We start from the raw sequence: 22,176 nt of genomic DNA, 5'->3' as shown, positions 1-22,176 counted from the left end.
TTTTGGAATCAAACCAAAATTTTAAAGACTTTTCAATCTCCTGAAAATCCAAAAAACAAGTGACTGTTCCTTGTTCTTCAGTTGAATATGGAGTCATGGCCTCTGCCACCAGTAAATTAATTTGGCTTTGTAGTCTCCTTCAAAACTTAATAGATTAATTATTATTTTTTTTATTCATCTACATTGTAACAACCAAACAACTTCTTACATTGTTGTTAATCCTATTTTTTATAAATAAACAAAATAAATTAAGGTTGATTATCATTTTATTTTGGGAACATGTTAACTCCAAGATCATCATTGTTTCTTATGTTTCTACTACGAACCAAATAACTTATATTTTTACCAGAGCATTAGGTCATGACTATTTCTTGCGTCTTCTCTGCAAGTTGGGCATATTTCAAGTCTTCATTCTCTAACTCGAGGGGGTGTTAGGGATACACTCCATGACACTCTCTTTCCTTAAAGGATTGATTGATTTCCTTTTCTAAATGTATAATTAAGGCAATGGCAATGCTATATAATAAGCAATCAAGCTTTTGCTTCTTATCTTAAAGATTTTTTAGAAATGCTTTTTATATGCAGAAATCTTTTTATTAACGGTCAAATTTGGATCTTGTTTTAGATATTTGGATTTTTTTGTAATTTAATTTGAGTTTAGCCCTTGTAAATTTAATTTGTTTGATCATAAAAAGATTAGGTCCTGAATAAAACTTGTAGAAATTTTAATTTTTATAATTATTATACAAAAAAAATTAATACATCAAATATTTTTTTTATTAGTATTATTCAAGAGAGTTAAGGAGATTGGTTGTTTATTGAAGGTATTATATATTTTTACATGTGAAGAAAATATACACTTCACAAGATAGTTTTTCTCACGCTTTTGAAATAATTAATTTTCTACTTTTTTTCATTTCTATTTAATTCCATATTCATAAGAAAAAAAATTAAATTCGTTGTAGTTAAATATTATTAACATGTGCTCATCGACATTATCAAAAATTTAACAAATATAATTGAAAAAATTATAAATTACAGTGAACTTTACTAATAAAATATTCCCTATTTATCTTTAAACATCAACAAAAATATCTTATTAGTACATATATACCAAACACAAGCATTGTAAATAGTGTGTGTGTGTATTTGTGTAAAATTGTAAATACATATTTGAGACACGATTCTGAAAAGAAGTTGAGACGTGTCTCTTGGAGAGCATATAATTAATTAAGTGGGATATTTTCTCCAATTAACGACTTTGTGGGGGTCCATGCAATGTGATTGTGTTTCTATGTTTCCTATGCTGATCATGATATAATTAAATGCAATGATGCTTTCGCTAATGAACATGGCAAACATGTTTAGTTCTAATCCATGTTTAGGATAATGATTATGATGCATTAACCGCAGTGACAAGTGATATTACTAAAATCTGGAAAAAGGGTTACCGACAAATTGTTTTTTTCTAGTAATTAGGCAAAGCCGAATATTGAAACCGATCTTTGAAACACTTAGTTTATGTTATGTAGAGATTGCAAGTTACGAAGGAAAGATTTTGAGTTCAAATCCGATAACTTTTTCCTACGATTGATCTACAGAGGAAAACCATTTTATTGCACTTAATTTTTCATATTGCCCAACTCATTTTAAGCAACTATATAATAATTAATATATGCTGTAAATGTGACCAGAAAATCGGAGATATTATTCTTCCATGCATAAAATGGTATTATTACTTATTATTATTTTTTACCATAATAAAACGTACTTTTTTTTACCATAATAAAGAGTATTTAAATTATTTTTCAAATAAAATTACTCCTATATATGCCCCACACTCTTGAAGGTTCTAAGATTCGACTTGTATATAAAATTACTCCTATACATGCCCCACACTTAAATAAAATTACTTCTATATATGTCTCACACTGGACATGGTGTGATGTCAAAGAACATAAGATCTGCACAGCAGATTTCGAGTTCGAGTCAGGGCGTATATCTCTTGTAAAAGTCTGGGACAGTTGGGATTTTACTCGCTTATCTAGATTCACAAAATACATTTTTCGAAGAGTAGGGTTTCCTCGAATAAAAAAAAAAGTTCTAAGATTTGACCTTACACTTTTTTTTATAACAAGGAATCAATATTGGAAGGACGATTAAGAAGAGAGAGGCTTTATGCATCCATTGCTTTGTACGTAATTTTCAATCTTTTTTTATTATTGTTTTTGATGGATTAACTCTCAACTTAATTTATCCTCTCTTATTAGTCAAATAATTTAATTATAGATAGTGAGCTATCCTCAGAAACATGGCCTGAAGTGTGAGAATTACGTAAAACAAAGTGCTGAAAATATTAATTTTTGCAGTCTTTTTCATTCTGAGATTGGCCCTTACATGACCATACATTGGCTACCCATTTGTGGAGCTGTGCAGTACCTTTCTATTCTTTTTCTCAATAATGGCGAAGCACCACAAATGGACTAAAGATTCTTTTATGCATGTTAGTGTTCTAGAAGTATATATCAAAGTCTTGGAGAAGAAGATGTCTCGAGGGTCGACACATCACTGTAAGATTGAATCTTAAAAGGAATTATTTGCTTTCTTTCCCAATCCATTCATGAAATGTATTGGGCAAAAGTTTGATTAAATAATTTGAAAATATATAAATCCGACCCCAAAAGAATATTATAGGAAAAGCTTAAAAGCATAAAGTGTAAATAAAATCATATTTATTTATTAAATATTTCTTTTTTAAGAGATTGATGTGATCAATTAAATATTTTATGGTTGACCAATGAAAGTAACGCATCCTCTTTTTCTTAGAATAACAGAATTGGTATTGGATAAAAAAAGAGAGAAAAAAAAAAGATAAGAAATCCAATCGGCATCCTATTTTGTACCATAGACCCATAAACCACTAACTATATCTTTTATCTGATTTTATTTAATTAATATTCAAAACCATAATCACAAAAAAAAAAATATATATCCTCTTTTGTAACCTCACACCGTCTACTAATGATGGGTCTCTAGGCTATAATCTATATAGTTAAAGTCGAGGCTATAATCTATGTAGTTAAAGTTTTGCCCACACTAATTAGGTTTTTTTCTTTCATTTTATATGTATTCTCGATTTTATTAAAAAAATAAAAATAGTGTTTTTTAAATATTTTTTATTAAAAAATATATTAAAAAATATATTTTATACCATGAATTTGTTTCTTTTTATTTCTCTTAGTAATGAGTGCTTTTAACTATATATATATATATATATATATATATATATATATATATATATATATATATATATATATATATAAAAGAGTAAATTAATGAGAAAAAGAAAAGGCCGAAGGATCAAATGTTTACGTGAACGCCCCAAAAAAAAAGCAGCCAGTGGAAATTGTTTTTCGATTGGAACAAGGTTTCTTCATGGGCTTGGATATCACAAAGTAAAAGGTGTAGCCCATTTAAGAAACTCAGGCCCAGTAATCAACAAATTGACAAGGAATCTCTCCCCGTCTTCCGCTTTTATAAAATTTAAAGAAAAAACGGCACCGTCTTTCACAACGGTCGAAAATTCTTCCAATTTTCCTTCATTTCACAAATCTCCCTTCCCTTGTCTCTTTCTCTCTGTGTCGAGGTCCAGTTTCCTTGTTCCTTCTGTGTTCGAAATTGATAGATCTTTTTCTTTCTAATTTGCTTTTGCTTTTTATTCCCTATATTTTTGTGGGTTTTCTTTCTTGTTTCTCTACGTTTTCTCCCTCACTATCTTTTCTTCTTTTGTTTCTTCGGCACAAAGATTAATTTGGTGTTTCTATCTTCTTAATTTAATTGGTTGTGTTCTTATCTTTCTTGCAAGATAAATTTAGATTGACTTCCCTTGTGTAATCTTTAATGAATCTTTATTGTTTGTTTAGGTCAAATTTCAGTTTTCTTATCGAGAAAGTGTTTGATTTTCTCAGCAAACAATCAAGTCTTTAATTCTCATTCGTTGGATTCCTAACAATGAAAGCAACGCCTCCAATCTTTTGGGTTTTCAATGCAAGTATTATTTTCCTTTTGTTTACATTTAGTAATTCAATTATTCGAGGAGCATTGCATGGCTACCAATTCGAAGTAAATTTTTTTATGCTTGAAACTCGAGTTTACAAAATGCATTGGTCCGCAAATTCCTACTTCAAATAAACGATTTTCCGTAGTTCCCCGTCTAGTTAACCGTGACGAATTTACCATAATACTACTAAATTTATAGGAAGGTTTTTTTTTTTAATTGTTTTGAAAGTTAATTAAGTCAAACTCACTCAGGTTATTCAATGGCTTAATATATAATTTAGTTGATTTTATAAAGTCCAAGTAAAACTTGATTATGTCAACCTTAAGATTTTTTAATTTTTTTTAAATAATATTATCCAAGTTTTTTTTTATAATCAAAACATAATGATTTTTGAGATAGATTTAAATTAACTCGTTAGTTCATGAGTTAATCTCATAAATTTATAATTCTAATTTTGATTCAAGTCGGATCTTGAACTGATCTAATAATTATAAACCAAACCAGATAATCACCCTTTATATATAGGATTTTTGCAATTTTACAGACTAACCATCTATTGTAATCCTCATAAGAAAAAATAATGAATTTGTGAATAGAGCAAGATATATATATATATATATAAGGTGTTTGAAAATGTAGTAGCGGTTGCTTCTTAAAGTTTTTTTCGCTTAAAAATATATCAAAATAATTTTTTTTTTAAATTTATGTTTAATATCAGCATATCAAAATAATCTGAAAAATCCAAAAAAATATTAATTTAAAGTAATTTTTTAAATATTCTTTAAGTGCAAAAATAAATAGATATTTAAATTGGTAATGTGAGGTTTAAGAAGTTAGAAAAAATTATCACAAGAGTAATTATAACATGAATATAATAATATAATAATTTACATGTATAATTTCTTAAAATCCTTATCTTATAATGACATCTTACTTGAGATGATTTGGATTCTTAAACAAATTGTCTAACACTTAAACTATAATAATTTATTAAAAAATAATAATTTGTGGGGGCACATGAAAATTAACACAAACCAATTATTTGTGTTAAGAAACGTTAATCAATTATATTAATGGGAAATTAGTCAATGATAGTTGTATCAATAAAATTGCCAAAACATTATAAAATTAAAAAATATATCATAGCTCGAGGACTGACTTGTAAGAAGCTTTGCTATCCACTTCCGTCTCTCCTTTGCCTTCAAGTCTCCGCTAATTGCAATTCTCCCTCAAAAAATTCCCAATTATTCCCAATTTCGTACGGAAATTAGGGTTTCTGAATCAATCAATCAATCAATCAATCATGGCTATGTTACTAGAAGACATTGTTCGATCGGTGGAGCTATGGCTGAACTTGATAAAAAAACCACAGCCTTATGTGGACCCGAGTCTTGACCCGGTTCTTTTAGTCCCGGGTATTGCCGGTTCGATTTTAAAAGCAGTAGATAAGGATAATGGAGATAAAGAAGAACGGGTTTGGGTACGAATTCTTGCTGCTGATTACACCTGTCGAACTAAGCTCTGGTCTCGCTTTGATCCTCAAACTGGTAAATTTTTAAACATTTTCTTCTTCTTTTGATTCTGCGATCAATGAATTTGTTTTTTTCAATTAGTTGTTTGAGCTTGTTTTTTTTTTTTTTTTGGTAATATGGAATGAAAAGTTGGGATTTTTGAGTTATTTTGTGGGATTGTAGTTGAGGTTGTGTTTGGTTACTGAGAAAATGATGGAAAGTAGGGAATTTAAGTATAACTTGGTTGCTTGGAAACTGGGGAAAGTTTAGTTTAGTTTACTTTAGTTTTAATTTTAATTATAGGAAGAGAAGGTAAATAAATGGTGTAAGGTTTGAGAATTTATGGAAGTTTTTAAATTTATGATCTTGTGGAAATCAAGAGACTGGCTTTATGTCTTTGATTTTGCTTTTGTTTTTGTAAATGACAAAATTTGGTTTCAAACGATGTAATGCTTGTTTGGTAATAGATTCTGTGATGGGAAGTTTAAAATTTCATTCTCGTGCTTGGTGCTTAGGACAAAGTTTGGTTTAGTTACAAAATGAGGTAAAGTTTGAGAATTTAAGTTTATGATAGTTCTGAGAATCTGGATTTTTTTTTAAGAGAGAGAGATTCTGTGGAGTGCAATTGTGATGCTGGATAACAGTTTGCCACTTTGCTCCATGTTGGTTTGTGTTCCACCTATGGTGTTAAATTGATGAGTTTATGTGAAACAGGACGGTCTGTGACTTTAGATCCAAAGACAAATATTGTGGTTCCTGATGATAGATACGGGTTGCATGCTATTGATGTATTGGATCCTGACATGGTACTTTCTTTGTCTTCGTATCTTTTATGCTCATTTTACATGGTATTTAGATTCGAAACAGTAATGTTTCCACTGAAATTTGTACTTTATAATAGGAAGTTCTACTTTATTTAATAACAATTGGAGCAGAAAAAATCAGTTCTAACTTGAATCATGAAACATAATCTCACAATTAAAGAACTTGTTAATGTTCTTGAGACAGGAGATGCTTTTTGGTGAAAATATTTTACAGAAAGAAGAGAGTCCCATTTTTTCTGGAAATTTCACATGCATTTACTGAATGTTGACTAATTTAATTTATATAGCTTTTTATAAATAGAATTTCACTATAGTTTTGTACTTGTTAAACAACTCTTTCTATAGTATATGTTACAATGTTCTAAGTACATAATATCTCAAAATTCACCTTTAATCCATCATTTTCTCCATTTCTGATCTCTCTCACGTAAAAGATGCCTTTTCTATTTTCTATTATATAGTGAAATGCAGAATTTACAGCTGAAGTGGGTTGATTTGCATCTTTTTCTTAATTTTTTAGATAGTAGTTATATTTTGAAAGAGAGTGATAATCAGACATTATCAAAATTGAATATATTGCAATAAATGTTGTGTTTTAGCTCTCAATTAAATCAAATTTATGTGCAAGTTAAGTGCAACTGGATGCATTTCATAACACAGTATTTTGTTCCATGCAGATAATAGGACGTGATTGTGTATATTATTTCCATGATATGATTGTTGAAATGATCAAGTGGGGTTTTCAAGAGGGAAAAACTCTTTTCGGGTTTGGGTATGATTTTCGGCAAAGCAACAGGTGTGTATTAAACCAACCAGCCTTTTCCAATACTGCTATAATTAGCGAGTTCTTTTTCTCAAATGAATTTTGCTTTACAATGTATGGAGACATTTCTTTTCCTTTAAATGTTAATGATTTTGATAACTGATGCTTTGCTTATCTTCCAGGTTACCAGAGACTTTAGAGTGCCTTGCTAAAAAATTAGAGTCAGTATATAAAGCATCTGGAGGGAAAAAGATAAACATCATAAGTCATTCAATGGGGGGTCTGCTAGTTAAATGCTTCATGTCCCTGCACAGTGATGTAAATATCCAACATCACCTCTTGAATTAACTCTTTTTTTATTACCCTCCTATTTGGGTGAATAAGTTGCTATTTGTTGCTTCTTTTATATTTCTTTGATGAAAGCTCTCAAATCTTATGCTTATTTTTTGGCAGATATTTGAGAAATATGTGAAGAATTGGATTGCCATTGCTGCACCATTCCGGGGTAAGCAATTCTATACAATGTGTGATTCACAACACATGGCATTTGTACCTCTCATGATTTGTATCTCCTAGTGCTATGCAAAAGTCTGCACTCAGAAGAAACTGTAATTTGTTTAGATGCTGTCAAAAAGTTACATTTTGCAGGAAGAAAGTGTGATTTTACTTTATTCAGATTTCATAGCATAGCATTGATGCTGTTAGTAGTTAGAAGTAAATTTCCAAAATTGTTACATATACCCCTGATATAAGAATCATTTCTCTGTTCGAATATGAACAAACAGAATAGTAGAAAAATGTGGCTTAAATACCACAATTTAACATTATCAAATTTTCTGGTGGTATAATTTCATATACTGAAATAGAATTCCTAATTCTATTAACATAATAAAAATTTCATTACTTCCATTCTTAAGTAATGTTACGATTGGAATCATTGATGTACCCTGAAATAGGTGTCATTTCCTTGTTCCATATGAAAGAGGTGAAATATAGAAAAATTGTGGTTCATATCAGACAATCTTGTATTGTGTTTATATATGGACCAATTGCCAAGTGTATATTTGAATACACCAAAATAGAACTTCGAATTGTGTTAGGATAGGAAATATTGGTTTTGCTACTTACATTCATTAATTGATCTCACAGTTCAAATCTCATCAATGTTATTTGTACAGTTGCATTGTGCTTTTCGTTCCATTGTTACTGTTTCAGCTATTCAGAACGTTACTCAGATAGGATTTTGGAACAGTGTTCAAATGTTGTATGTGTTATTGGTCCAACAGGTGCACCTGGGTTTGTTACATCTACCTTTCTGAATGGAATGTCATTTGTTGAAGGGTGGGAGCAGAACTTTTTTATATCAAAATGGAGCATGCACCAGCTGGTAGGAGCCCTCTACTTTGGCATTTAAATACATGTATATTAGAGCCTCTTTTTTATTTTTTCTAATTTTGTATCTTGAACTATAAGAATTATCAGCAGCTTTCAAAGTCGGTTGATTTAAAATGGCTTTTCATGAGTTTCTTATACTGATTCTATATGGCACAAATTTTCAGCTTATTGAATGTCCTTCAATATATGAATTGATGGCTTGTCCACATTTTCATTGGCAACATGTTCCTGTTTTGGAAATCTGGAGAGAGAAGAAAGATAATGATGGAAATTCTCAGATAATTCTAGAGTCATATCCCCCTGAAGAGAGCATCCAAGTTTTCAAAGATGCTCTTTCAAGTAACACTGTGAGCTCAGAACTTTCTTTTTGTAAATTGCTGCTCCGTGAAGTTTAGCATTTCATCTTTCGATTACAGTGCATTCCTATATTATCAATCACTGCTAATCATTCATTAACCTCTCAATTGTTAATTGTAATTTAATAATTGATTAGGCTGAAGAGTTGATGGTACAAATCTGATTAATCCTCTTCTTTTTCTATAACTTGTGTGCTTTAAATAATAATAATAATAATAATAACATGCTTAGTTTTACCTTTCAACTATCATTGACTTGTTAAAACGTCAGTGATTTTCTCCATGTATCATTTGTTTGGATGGTAATATCTGTATTTCCTCATTTCAGGTCGTTTATGATGAAGAGGATCTTCCATTACCTTTCAACTTTGATATTTTGAAATGGGCTGATGAAACACAAAACGTTTTGTCTCGTGCTAAAGTTCCTCCTGGAGTTAAATTCTACAATATCTATGGGATCAATCTGGAAACGCCTCACAGTGTTTGGTAATGCTTCTATGAACTTAGATAAAGCCTTGCACGAGAACTGCAATGCAAGCTTTGCATGAGAACTGCAATGCAAGCTTTGCTGCATAAGAGTGGACACAACAAAAGCTTCAATAGAAGTTAAACTAAACAAGGAATTTCAAGTTAATAGTTTCATTTATATGTGAGAGGCTGACTTTTAATTCTTTTCCTGTCAATATGAAGTCTTATTTAAGGTTTCCATGTCTTAAAGGTGCTGATTTCTTATATTACGTGTCAAAGTCTAGGGTAGTTTGAGAAAAGGAATCAATTTTTATCTGGTGCAGAAGGCTGCTGGTTTAATTTGATATTTGATGTTGAAGGTCACTTGGGATATTCTATCATTGCCAGTAGTGCTGAAATAGACTGAGTAGCAATGGCTTAAAGGGTCTCGTCTATAGTTTAATTGTCTCGTTAGTCATTTAGGTTTTGTAGTTGAAGCATGCATCTTGTGTTTACTGGCAGTCTAGGTCCAATTTTGGAATAGCAAACACCAACTGTTACTGTTGTTTAGGTATAATAGGAAACCCTCCTTTTTCTGCTTCAGATGTGAATTCTAGCAGAACTCCACAAGATTCAGCTACAATATTGTTGTCATAGTTATATCTTGAGTCCCTAAATCTTGGCCAGGGTATAATGTCATTGATAGCCACACCCATCTCTCCAAAACAGGAGGTTTCTTGTGCAAATCTACCCTCACTCACAAAATGATTGAACTATCAAAAAGATAGAAACACACAAAGAAAAACCTTAAACTCCAAACTATTGGTCAACCATTCTGCAACTTGACTGACTCAACCAAGTCTCCCATTAGCGAACTGTCTGAAACTCTAGCTTTGCATCATATGATTATGTGGTAACATTCTTCTTGCAATTCTATTGGTGTATTTTACCTCATAGAAGTTACTATTCTGCAGCTATGGAAGTTCAGAGGTACCTGTCACTGATCTACCAGAACTGCGAATTTGTGAGGTCATTATCTCATGCTCAACTTGCTCTTATTCTTATGATGTTGTTTTCCCTACAGGCAACCTGTGCAGTAGCCATGGAATACTTTTCTTTGTATTCTCTTATGTTTAAATTCTTGGTTAATGATAGCTTAGAGAACTGTCTGATCATTGGGACGTTGTAGACCACCTGAGAGGACATGGGTAGCCATGGAATACTCTTATCCCTGCTTGACATCAGAGCGAATGGATAGTTCCTTTAGTATTTGGTCTTTGTGCATTGGTTCAAACACTTTCCAGTGATTTTGAATTGGTCACAAAAGCTGATTTTTGATTGTGTTTTCAGCCTAAATACATTTCTGTAAATGGTGACGGGACAGTTCCTGCTGAATCAGCTAAGGTTTGTGACGTGCATTTCATTAACTCTTTCTGATATAATTATTTTTCAAAGTAACTATGCTATGAATAAGCTTTTCTTTACAGCTTTAACTCATGAAAGCTATTGAAGGATATGATGCTTGCATTTTGAAATATGCTTCTCGCCAATCTTATGTTTTTTCTTTCCTCATTTTTGTTTTCTTTCAGGCAGATGGGCTTAATGCAGAAGCAAGGGTTGGGGTGCCTGGTGAGCACCGTGGAATTCTCAGTGACCATCATTTATTCAGGATTCTGAAGCACTGGCTGAAGGCAGATTCAGATCCTTTCTACAATCCAATGAATGATTATGTCATTCTACCCACCGCAGTTGAAATGGAAAGGCACAAAGAGAATGGATTCCAATTTACATCACTTAAAGAGGAGTGGGAAATCATTTCTGAAGAACAAGATGACCATGACAATATGGTTACTAGAAAACCTTTTGTAAGTTCAATCTGTGTTTCACAGACAGGAGATGATCGGTCTTCACCTGCAGAGGCCTGTGCCACTGTAACTGTGCATCCTCATGGTGAGGGGAAGCAACATGTGGAGCTAAATGCTCTAAGTGTTTCCATTGATGCCTGAAAGTTGAATCATGCTCTCTTCAGGAGGAGAAGAGTGCGGCTGTATGTAAATCTTGCATGTATATTATTATTATGCTTATCAAGATAGTAACCATGGTTGGTCAGGGTGAACATGCATCCATTTGTACATAAAACCCAGTAATAAAATCATATTCTTTCTCTTGTGATTATTCTCAAAATTAGTTCTCTCTTTTGTTAGAATAATTTCGGTCTCCATTATTGTAGAATTTATGCTACTGTAATTATTTTCAACTTGTTCTCGACTTGGAAACTAGGCTAGCCTCATGAATTTGTATTACATCCCTTGATTTGTTAAATTTGTTACCTATGATATCAACATTACTAATACATTTGTAAAGTTCACGTGTCTCCTTCATATGCAGGCAGAGCTGTATGTCTGGCTATTTTATGTCATTAAACAAATTGTATACAATGAATAGTTATGTTTCATTTAATCGATAATTGTTATATAGTCACAGCCGTAACCTACACGAGTGGGAATGAAGACTGTAGGCTTCAGAAAAGAAAAGAAAAGGCTAAAGAATTGATGCAATGAAACATTACTGGTTGTTGTTGTTGTTGTACATTTTGGTGGGCCAGGCCCAGGACCCCACATACTTGGACTGAGATCCACTGCTAATAGAGATGACAGTCCAATACCCGATGGAAAAATAGGAAAATTAAAAAGAAAAGAAAGAAAGTAGAGCACAAAAACAAAGGAAAGTCAAAGGACACAAATCTTTATTTTAGTGAAACGGTGTCATGAAGGTCTCTTTATTTTAGTGTCAAGATTCAACTCTTTGAAAAGAAATATAGATTTACCATTAATATCACAAATACACACATAATTCATTAATAATATTAAAATACAGTTAATACGTTAATCAGGTTTCTATTTATAAAGAATGAATTATATTTTTATTTAGGTCCGTTTGTTTGCTGGAAAGTAGTTTTTTTTAAAAAAATAAATTCCGGAAAAGTAAATTCCAGGAAAGTAAATTATTTTTCGATATTTGATAGTATAATGAAAAATAATTTGAAAAACACTTTTTAGTATTTGGTTATGTCATGGAAAATAAGCTAGAAAATAACTTATTAATGTTTTATTTTTCTCAAGTTTATTAAAATAATGAGGAACAAATCTTACAAATTAAAAAGTTGAATGAGAATGAAATTGAAAAAAAAAATTCATAAATTATCTCAAATAAAATAAATAATAATCAAAATAATAGAAATCAAATATAAAAAATAAATAAAAAATAAAAGATGAAGAAATTAAAATAATAATAATAATTAACATTTCATAGATTATTTCAAATAAAATAAGTAACAATCAAAGAATAAGGATCAAATTTGATAAATAAAAAATTTCAATAAAAAAATGATAAGGGAAAAACAAATAACAATTATAAAAATGAGAACCAAAGTTAATATAAAAATTAAATTTTAAGAGATGAAATTGAAAAATAAATATTCAAAATAAAATATATATAACAATAAAAAGTTTGAGGACTAAATTTGATATAATCAACAAATACTATGACATTTCTAATTTTTTCACAACTTCCAAAAAGTGTTTTTTACCTGAATTTTTCAGGAAAACACTTTTCTAGAAATCAAGTTAAATTTTTCTTCGACTGAAAAATGTTTTCTATTGATCAATTTTTTCAGAAACAAACAAATACAAGAAGATCTGAAACGTTCTACTTTCCTGAAACAAATATGACATTAATTAGAAAAATAGCAATGTATAGTTCAAACTAATTTGATTAATCTGATGGCATGGCTTAATTAATAACATGGGTTACAGGAGAGAGCCACCCTTTTCTATGCAATTCAAGGCTTTCGAGCTATTTTTTTTGTCTCTTTTTGATTAGAAGATCAATTATTATGTTGATTAGAAGTCGCCGTTGATGAAGCATGTAACAAGTCGCCGTTGATGAAGTCGCCGTTGACGAAGCATGTAACAAGTCGCCATTGACGAAGACCTTAAAGAACAACTAGCCAACTCTATAAAACGCAATATTTCATTTCATTCATTTGGCTTTTTTCATATACCAAACAAGTTTTTCAGAGGTGATATCGTATCTTGATTTCAACAATGAGTTACTACAACAACCAGTATCAAGCTTCAGCAGGTAATTGAATTTATGTTCGGCTTGTGAAAATCTTTTCTTTTCTTTTTTTCTTTTTTTATGTGATTTAGGAAGTTAATAAATTAATTATGGGTTACTAAATTGATGATTTTTCAGGAGTATATCCTCCACCACCTACTTCATATCCACCAGCACCTGGTTCATGTTATCCACCAAAGCTCTTGGACATGTGCTTTTAAGGACGATGAATGATTCTTTGTAAAATTTGCAGCTTATAATTGTTTCCCTTGTGTTTCTTGTCGCAAATCATAATTATTTTTGCTCTTTTTATGTCACTGTACGTACTATGTATTCTTTATTCACTCAATATCCTTCCTCTTTGATTAATAGGCAGGTAATATTTGGTATCCATGTATTAATTATTTTTTAAAATATTTTTTATTTATAAATATATTAAAATAATATATTTTAAATTTTTAAATTTTTTTTAATATCAACCCATCAAACAAAATCTGAAAACATAAAAAAATATTTAAAAGTATATATTTTTGTTATTTTAACCGACCCTTGACCCGTAATTCTAAACAGAGACGAATGCTTAAAAAGGATGTCAGCACAATCAAATTGCTGACGACTGGAATGGAGAATGTAGACTTCAGAATAGAAAAGAGAAGGCTAAAGAATTGATGCAATGAAACATAACTAATCATTGTATACAGCTATAAGATTTCTCTGTTTCTCAAGAAAAAATATTTTTAATGTTTTTTATGGTTTTAATATGCTAATATCAATAATAAAAAAATTAAAAAATATATATTTTAATACATTTTAAAAAAATATTTTGAAAAACATATTTTACCAAATACACATTTAATCTTAGTTATAAAATTTGTTTTGGTACAGTAAATCAACTCGGATGATTTACTAATTCAAGGTGTAGCTTGAAATGGGTCAATAGAAAAATTGATATTTTTTAGAAATTTAAAACGATATCATTTTAAATTTATTTTAAAAATTAAAAATTAAGTTTATATAAACCTTAAACCCATACACGAGCCTTGAACTAGATACAACCTGGGTGGGATGTTATAACTATGACTTTGATTGCCACATCTCTGTGTTCGGCTTGTAAAGGAAACATATGAACTTTCAAAGTGTATATATAAATAATGTTGGTATCATAGGAGAAGTTTTTTTTTTTTTTAATAAATTAGGCATTTAGTACAAAATTCACAAGGGATCGATATCTTGTTCCCAAGTTGAAGAACAAATTAATAAAAGAATTACATTTGTATGACTTCTACAAGAATGGAGACCTAAGCTATGATCTCACAAACGTTAATTGTATTGAATATGAAGATGTAAACTGAATTCTTCTTATTCATTGAATTAATTGATACAATATTTATAGTACTACTTTTAGTATAATAACAGAATCAATTATAAAATAACAAACTTTGCAACAGAATATAACTGAATATAATTGCCTGTCATGCTTAGTATAACAGCTTTAGTATTCAACGTGTTCTAACTTATCAGTGCAGCAGCCTTAGCTTTAGTAGTTTCTTCCCAATGCAATATCTTCATTGTGTCAAGCCGTAGACGTCTGCTTGACTAAATATATTCAATACGCCCCCCTCAAGATGAGAGTCATGAACAGGTCAAGGAGAATAAATGTTATGAACACTCATCTTGGATAATAAAGGATGAAAATGAGAGGAACCAAGAGCTTTTGTAAAAATATCAGCCAACTGGTATTGAGAAGAAACGTGAAAAGTGTGAAGAACACCGGATTGAATTTTCTCACGAACCACATGACAATCAATGTCAATGTGTTTGGTACGCCCATGGAAAACAGGATTGGCAGCAATGTGAAGAGCAGCTTTACTGTCACAATAAAGGAGAGCAGGTTGGAGTGGAATTTGCAGGTCAGTGAGAAGGTTTCGAAGCCATACAATTTCACAGCAGGTGGACGCCATGGCTCTGTACTCAGCCTCAGCAGAAGAACGGGAGACTGTGGTTTGTTTCTTGGATTTCCACGAAATCAAAGAATTATCCAGAAAGACACAATAGCCGGTGATTGAGCGTCTAGAATCCAAGCAACCAGCCCAGTCTGAATCACAAAATGCTTTCAGTTGTAGGCTAGAAATGACTAGAAAGAACATGCCCTGAGCTGGAGAGGTTTTAATATATCATAGAACTTGAGTGGCTGCATCAAGATGAGGAGCCCGTGGCTTATCCATAAACTGACTTAAAACCTGAACAACAAAAGAAATATCAGGTCTACTAAGAGGGAGATAGAGTAGTCTGCCAACAAGGCGTCTGTAGGAAGTAGAATCAGCTAAGAGTTGGCCAGAATCTTTAGAGAATTTCACGTTAGGATCCATGGGAACTTTGGTCGATTTGGAAGCCAACAAGCCAGTAGTCTCAAGTATTTCCAAGGCATACTTTCGCTGACAAACAGAAATCCCAAGCTCACTGCGAGCTATTTCCAAACCAAGAAAATACTTCAACTGGCCAAGGTCTTTAAGCTGAAATCTGTCCTTAAGCATGTGAATGAATATGGAAACTGCAGCTGAATTATCACCGGCAACAACTATATCATCAACATAGACTAATATAGCAATGAATGAATCTGGCAAAGATCGAGTAAACAAAGTGTAATCAGCCTTGGACTGTACGAAACCAAACTCGAGCAAGACAGAAGAAAATTTGGCAAACCATTGCTGAAAAGCTTAGCTGGTTCTACAGATATATTGAGGTTCTGGCTCACCTTCAAGGCCCAATTCAATTAATTTCAGGTAACCTCCAGGTTGCAGTAGTTCTCCAACAATTCTGTCAGTCTCAGGCTCAGTCAAGTCTCTTTCAATTACATGCACTCTTCGACCATCCTGCAACATGTACAGAAATATGAGATTGCAACTCTCTCCTGTAATCTTTCCAACAGAAGCAATTGACATGGAATTATTGACACAAGTAATAAAAGAATTATTCTAAAAGAAGGTTGGATACGATTTGCCTGACCGTCCTGCATAATTATTAAGGGGGTGTTTGGTTTGGAAGTATGATTGTTTTTTTTCAAAAGTACGATTCTTTTAAAGTATAAATTATATTTTTAAAAGTTAAAAATACATGTTTGTTATGTATATTTTATATTAAAAAAAAACTAAAATTATCTCTAAACCAACCTCTAAGCTCATTCTAATATGATTATGGAGCGGGAAAATCCACAACTTGAAAGTTTGTTTTAAATCGAGTTTTAACTTAATCTCAATTAAATTTATATTTATATAATTTGATAGGTTAATTTATGATTTAGTTATTGGAATTAGAATAAAATTAAGGTGTTTTTTTAAAATAAAATTAAAATAATAATTTTTTTAAAATGTTTTTTTAAAAACAAAATTGAAATGACATTTAAAAAAAATGTATTACACTCGGGTTGATCCAGTAGAAAAATATTAGTGGGCAACGTGAAGAAGAAAGTGGAATAAATATTATTTTGGGAGGAAAAAATACATGGGAAGCGCCACGAACAGTTAAAAGGGAATGTCACAACGATTTTGAACTTGTAAGGTAATTCATGATCAATTTTCATGTGTCGAGTTTGAATCTTGATCTTTGAATTCGAAAATCTCATTTTTTTAATTCTTCGTCCTTCTAAATTTACTTAGTTCGAAATTCATCCTCGTAATGTTTTTAATTTTGACTGCATCTCCTGTGAATTCCAAGGTTTGCCCTTAACTAATGGATTCACAAGATTTTTTATTCCTCAAACCTATTATCATAACAGTAAGTACGCAGTCCCCAGTCTTCCCTTTCCGTCCCTGTTGCCTGTTCTCAAAACTCAAGTTATCAACCCTAGCTGGTTCCACAACTTCCACTCTCTCTCTCTCTCTCTCGAAACAGCCATTTCTTTTCTTTAGTTCGTTTGCCTCTGTTCTTCCTCTACTCTCCACTCTGCATCTTATGTGCTCTCGCGTCTCGCTTCTCTGTATCAGGTTAGTTTTTTTTTCTTGGCATACTTGATTCTTGAATACTTGTTTCTGGAGATGGATTTTCTGTAAATTACTTAATTACTGCCATTGTTCTTCCTGAATTTAGTTTCCTGCCATTGCTTTTCATTTGCTTAGTTTTGTTTTCTTTTATTTCGATGTTGGGTTCTCTGAGGTTGTCTTGCTGCCATTGTTTTAACCTCTTGGTTGTTTCCTTTTTGGAAGCTCTCCTTTGCTAGGTTTGTAATAACATGGTAGAGAACAATTCAATCAGTCCACCCATGATTCACAACGATACATGGGTGGAAAATAAAAACATAAAGAAACTAAGAGTAGAGAGGTGTTATTTGGAATTTTCCAGTCCTTTGATGAACCACCTTAACTGTTCTAAAAGGGAGACAAAGCCTACTTCCAGAATTAGGATTAGTGATTTAAAATATATAAACTGGTTACTTGATCTCAACTCAATGGAACAGCATTCTCTGATGGCTTCCCAGAGGATTCATTTTCCTTGGTTTTCCATATGCGAGTCTCAGAGAAGTGAATTGGATATATATATGAGTGAAAACCAGAAAAACCATACTTGGGTTGTCTTTGTTTTGTGATTGTCCTTCATTGAGTCTATAAAGGAATCTCATTACAGAGCATAAGAAGAAGAAGAATAGCGAAAAGCCTCACCATTTTGAGATTGAAAAGATTTTATAGCAACTGCTTCACTCACCTGACTGTTTTGATATTCGATAGCCAAGAACCAATGAGACAGCTTAGCCACAAAGCATGGCTTGATTATATCTGGACTTTCAACATTGCATAACTTGCCCCCACTTTCAGAGCTCTTCAAAGTTCTCTCCATCTGAAAATCCTTTGAGACATTAACCTTTTTCTTTCCTTTTGCATGATAAACTAAAATCAACCCCAAAACAGAACAATGACTCCTCCCAAAAGATACTGATATCCCATATCTGGAGATTGCTAAGAAAACAAGGGGTAAATGGTGCTGTTACCGCTCACTACTTCTAGACTTTCCCTTTCTGTTTTAGTCAAAGAGCTCGGGACTGATACCATGCCTTCTATAGGCTTAAAAAACAACTAAGTTTTGTCATTTTCTGTAAAACATTTAGGCAATGAATTACTTTCAAATAAAACCATGGGATCCAAAACAGGGGGAGATTGACAGTTTTGTTGTTACATTATTGTCACAAAGTAAGTTATTGAACCCATTTTTGTTATCATCAGGCCATGTATACAAAGCTTAGGATCACTTGTTCACTTGACAAGTCTATTTGATGTTTGGAAGCTCTTCATTTAAGATCTAAGATTTTTTTGTGTAATCACATGTTTACTTGACCTAAGACTTGTAATCATACCAACCATGATACCAAAATGAAAAATCATTTGACTCAAGTCGGCCTATGATGTTGATGGCAAGTTGAGAGGCTGGTCCTAGGTGTTGCCCCAGTGTTGTTTCAGTGGCCTCAGAGGCTGGTGTTGGTTTTTTTGGAATTCCAGAGGCTGTTAATAAGCTATTCTCTTAATTTATCATTTTATCTTCAATTTTTACCTGACACCTGCTGATGCAAAAAAAAAACTTAATAAACACAAGATTGGCACTAACAATTTAATACAAGTGAATATGCAGTGACTAAAAAATTAAATATACTTTGAAATCTTATAAGAAAATTAAACAATATTAAAATCAATTACAAGCCCATCAGAAAATCCATTAAAAACCTATCAAAAAGCCTATTAAAAGCCCATTAGAAAGTAAAAAATCTCCAAAAAAACAATATAGGTTTTTTCGGTTTTTTACATAGAAAACTGAACCGAATTGAAACTAATCGGTTGGAATTGGATTCGGTTCGGTTTTGATTTTTTTTTTATCTTTTTAAAATTTTGATTTGATTGTTTTTATAGAAAAAAACAAACCGAACAAAAAAAAAATCATCCCTATCTAAAACCTAACAAAAGATACTTGACTTCGGGTTGTGGCAAAGCTTAGAGCCTTAGACCAAGAAGGCCCAAAATATTAAAGCCCCAAAACATGGGGTAAGTTAGTCGTGTTGGGTTGAGTTCTTGCTTTCCCTGCCATCTCTTGGCTCTGTATCCATAACCCGACTACAACCCATCTTGAACCCAAACCCAGATCTTGACAGGAATCTTGTCTTCAGCCCTTAATCAATACATTCTAAAAAATTCATGCACTTTCCTCTTTCGAAAAAATGATTCCTTGAATGGAAGGCTGACACTCTTGGTTCCTTGAATATAACAAAGGGAGAATCCTCACCTGGTGTGTGTGTGTGTGTGTGTGTGATTGCTGTTGATTTAGTGTTTCACCCTCATATTCTACAGGCAAAACCCCGTCAAAATCCTAAGCTCAAAAAACTCAGCTCTTCATTTCAAAACCGAGATTTTGGGTTTCTTGTACAAGCTTACAGTAAGTAATTTAGGCATTGTTTTTCTTTCTAGATTTTGAGTTTTATGCTCTGGCTATTGTGGGATTGCTGTTGATTTAGTGTTTGATTTATTTATGCTAACAAATCTTGAGTTACCTTCATTTTTCATAATCTTATAGCAAGAAATGAATTTTTTTTTTATTTTTGTGCTCTTATTTTTGGGTTCTGGGTTTTAAAGCACTTACTTTTTTGTTGCATTTTTCTTTGCTTATTTAAGATTTTGTTTTGTTGGTATTTGCAGCGACTGAATTTTGGTTTGTTTTGAAACAGGGACTCTTTGTGGTGATATGGCTTGTATTCAGCACAGCAGAAATGCACTACGGCGAATTATTGCTAAAGAAACCAACTTGAAGAGCTCTGATGGTGCTATAAATCCATTGTTATATGCTTGTCAAGGGGTTAGATATAAGAAGTTGGAAGTTATTCTTACAACAGTAAGTGTGTGACTAGGAAATATTTCATTTTTGGGTTTTTTATCAGGTTATGTGTCGGTTCAGATATTGATGTTGATGCTGGATTTTTATTTGCACTTGCAGAGCATAGAGAAGCTTGGGAAAGCTGGTCAGACAGTTAAGGTTGCGCCAGGGCATTTTCGCAACCATCTGATGCCCAAATTACTTGCTGTCCCTAATATTGAAAAGTTTGCACATCTTATCAGGGAGCAACGCAAGGTTTTTCTCAAATTTCTTACATTTATTTTATCTAGTTCCATGTGTTTGTTAGTGTTTTTTTATGTGGTGAAAGTAGCTGGTCTTGAATCTTGATTTTTGTTCTGCATGAATTTTTTATGTGCATTATGTTGTAAAGTTGTGAATTAAAGCTTTGCATCCACGCGTCCCTTTTGTTTTGTTTGACAAATGTCAAGTGATTGGTGTTATGTTTGTGATGTGTTGTGGATCAGATTTATCAACCCGAGGAAGAAGAGGAGGTGAAAGTAGTTAAAGAGACAATGGAAGATAAGATGAAAGAATACGAAACAGCAGCAAAACGCTTAGTAAAAGCCCAACTGGTTAGTAGTAGTTTATCTTTTGAAAAGTGTATTGAGAATATGAAACATTTTAAATAACAAGTTGGCTTGCTCTTACCGGTAATATGAGGTATCTGACCTGTCTTTCATGATTGTAGGCTTTTAGGGTAGGGATCAATACTGCAAAATTCCGTGCCCGTGAATCAAAAGATGACCCGATAGAAATTCTTTCACCAGTGACAAAGGATGATATTTTAAAAGAGGTATATCAGTCTTCATTTTTAATTTCAGTTTCTCTTCAGAATGTTGTAAAGTAAGATGTTTTGTCTCTATCCATGAAAATAACGTAGGTGGATATTGTTGCATGAGCAAGTTCTGGCAATATATCATAACAAAACCATCTATAAAACCCAGTTAGACAATTCTCTTTTAGACACTGCGATCTATGATAAAGGTTCTGTTTTATACATACTATAATTCCGTAATTTGTAGCTAGGTGCAGCATACTTGGTATGCTAAAAAGATAGTTTTTGCCTGACTGGTTGGATGTGTGCTAACATGGTTTCTGTACATCTCAGGTGACAAGGCAATTCAATGTGCAAATTGAACCTGACAACGTGCATCTTCCATCACCTTTGACTGCTCTTGGAGAGTTTGAGGTGCCACTACGCTTCCCAAAGTCTATTCCGTTGCCAGAGGGAAAGGTTAAATGGACACTTAAGGTCAAGATTCGGGGTAAATAAATATTACCTCATCATCAAATTCTTGATGAACGTTTTGACAATGCTATAAGATTTGGGGTAAATAAATATTACCTCATCATCAAATTCTTGATGGACGTTTAGACAATGCTATCGAAGGTTATTGTAGATTTCTTGTGACGAGCTTGATCCTTCAACCCAGCACATCTTGAATCCTGTGATGTCCCATATACTTCTTCAATAATCAATCCTTACAGAAGTTATTGTGGGGTGAATTTTGATTGTAGCTCTTTCTGACATGCACAAATTATAGCTTGGGGCCCTTGCATCTGCTTTCATACTCGTATATCCGAATTCTGTTGATTACTCTTTCGCTGCATGTCAGATGGTGTTTGGTTTCAGGTTTGTGTTTTAACTTCTACCCAAAAACAATTTTGAGAGACCATCTCCTTTTGCTATTATGTTGAAGGATTCGCGTAAAGAATGAATTCATGTGCTTTCTGCATCTTTAATCCTAGATCATTTATGTTTCACCATATATCCTCGACTATTTCAATGGTGAGACAGAAGAAACGAAGCTTCAGCTAGGAAGCAAGCAACTTT

At 32.2% G+C, this 22,176-nt stretch overlaps 2 protein-coding genes and 1 long non-coding RNA gene across 4 annotated transcripts; all 3 read left to right on the top strand.

Moving 5' to 3' along the window:
* The first annotated feature begins 5,210 nt into the window (after positions 1–5,210).
* On the top strand, positions 5,211–11,522 carry LOC133678887 (lecithin-cholesterol acyltransferase-like 4). Its single transcript, XM_062101392.1, has 11 exons — positions 5,211–5,607; positions 6,286–6,377; positions 7,073–7,191; positions 7,341–7,476; positions 7,612–7,663; positions 8,445–8,545; positions 8,718–8,900; positions 9,238–9,395; positions 10,331–10,385; positions 10,707–10,760; positions 10,946–11,522. The coding sequence occupies exons 1-11, from the start codon at positions 5,364–5,366 to the stop codon at positions 11,360–11,362; spliced, it is 1,611 nt and encodes a 536-aa protein (XP_061957376.1). The 5' UTR covers positions 5,211–5,363; the 3' UTR covers positions 11,363–11,522.
* Positions 11,523–13,347: 1,825 nt separating this feature from the next.
* LOC133678044 (uncharacterized) lies at positions 13,348–13,864 on the top strand. Its single transcript, XR_009835887.1, has 2 exons — positions 13,348–13,499; positions 13,614–13,864. It is a non-coding gene; the product is annotated as an uncharacterized LOC133678044 (long non-coding RNA).
* A 3,362-nt stretch (positions 13,865–17,226) lies between these two features.
* On the top strand, positions 17,227–21,911 carry LOC133678033 (uncharacterized). 2 transcript variants are annotated; one of them, XM_062100187.1, is made up of 6 exons: positions 17,227–17,458; positions 20,176–20,339; positions 20,442–20,576; positions 20,807–20,914; positions 21,031–21,135; positions 21,451–21,911. In XM_062100187.1, exons 2-6 carry the CDS (start codon positions 20,193–20,195, stop codon positions 21,613–21,615), a joined length of 660 nt encoding a protein of 219 aa, XP_061956171.1. In that variant the 5' UTR covers positions 17,227–17,458; positions 20,176–20,192; the 3' UTR covers positions 21,616–21,911. The 2 variants fall into 2 exon arrangements, with proteins under 2 accessions (XP_061956171.1, XP_061956170.1); XM_062100186.1 differs by lacking the exon at positions 17,227–17,458 and adding an exon at positions 19,566–19,886.
* The last annotated feature ends 265 nt before the right edge of the window (positions 21,912–22,176 follow it).

Source organism: Populus nigra, chromosome 18, assembly GCF_951802175.1.
Source record: "Populus nigra chromosome 18, ddPopNigr1.1, whole genome shotgun sequence".
Classification (NCBI taxonomy): Eukaryota; Viridiplantae; Streptophyta; class Magnoliopsida; order Malpighiales; family Salicaceae; genus Populus; species Populus nigra.
The sequence above is the reverse complement of the archived record's forward strand: the minus strand, read 5'-3'. Positions and strand labels throughout refer to the sequence as shown.

What these genes read in the sequence shown, in the direction of transcription:
- LOC133678887 (XM_062101392.1), top strand. Translation starts at nt 5,364, where the DNA reads ATGGCTATGTTACTAGAAGACATTGTTCGATCGGTGGAGCTATGGCTG. An exon ending in AATGGAGCATGCACCAGCTG is followed by an intron (nt 8,546 to 8,717) that starts GTAGGAGCCCTC and finishes ACAAATTTTCAG; the next exon opens with CTTATTGAATGTCCTTCAAT. An exon ending in GAAACGCCTCACAGTGTTTG is followed by an intron (nt 9,396 to 10,330) that starts GTAATGCTTCTA and finishes ACTATTCTGCAG; the next exon opens with CTATGGAAGTTCAGAGGTAC.
- LOC133678033 (XM_062100187.1), top strand. Translation starts at nt 20,193, where the DNA reads ATGGCTTGTATTCAGCACAGCAGAAATGCACTACGGCGAATTATTGCT. An exon ending in TGGAAGTTATTCTTACAACA is followed by an intron (nt 20,340 to 20,441) that starts GTAAGTGTGTGA and finishes TTGCACTTGCAG; the next exon opens with AGCATAGAGAAGCTTGGGAA. An exon ending in TTATCAGGGAGCAACGCAAG is followed by an intron (nt 20,577 to 20,806) that starts GTTTTTCTCAAA and finishes GTTGTGGATCAG; the next exon opens with ATTTATCAACCCGAGGAAGA.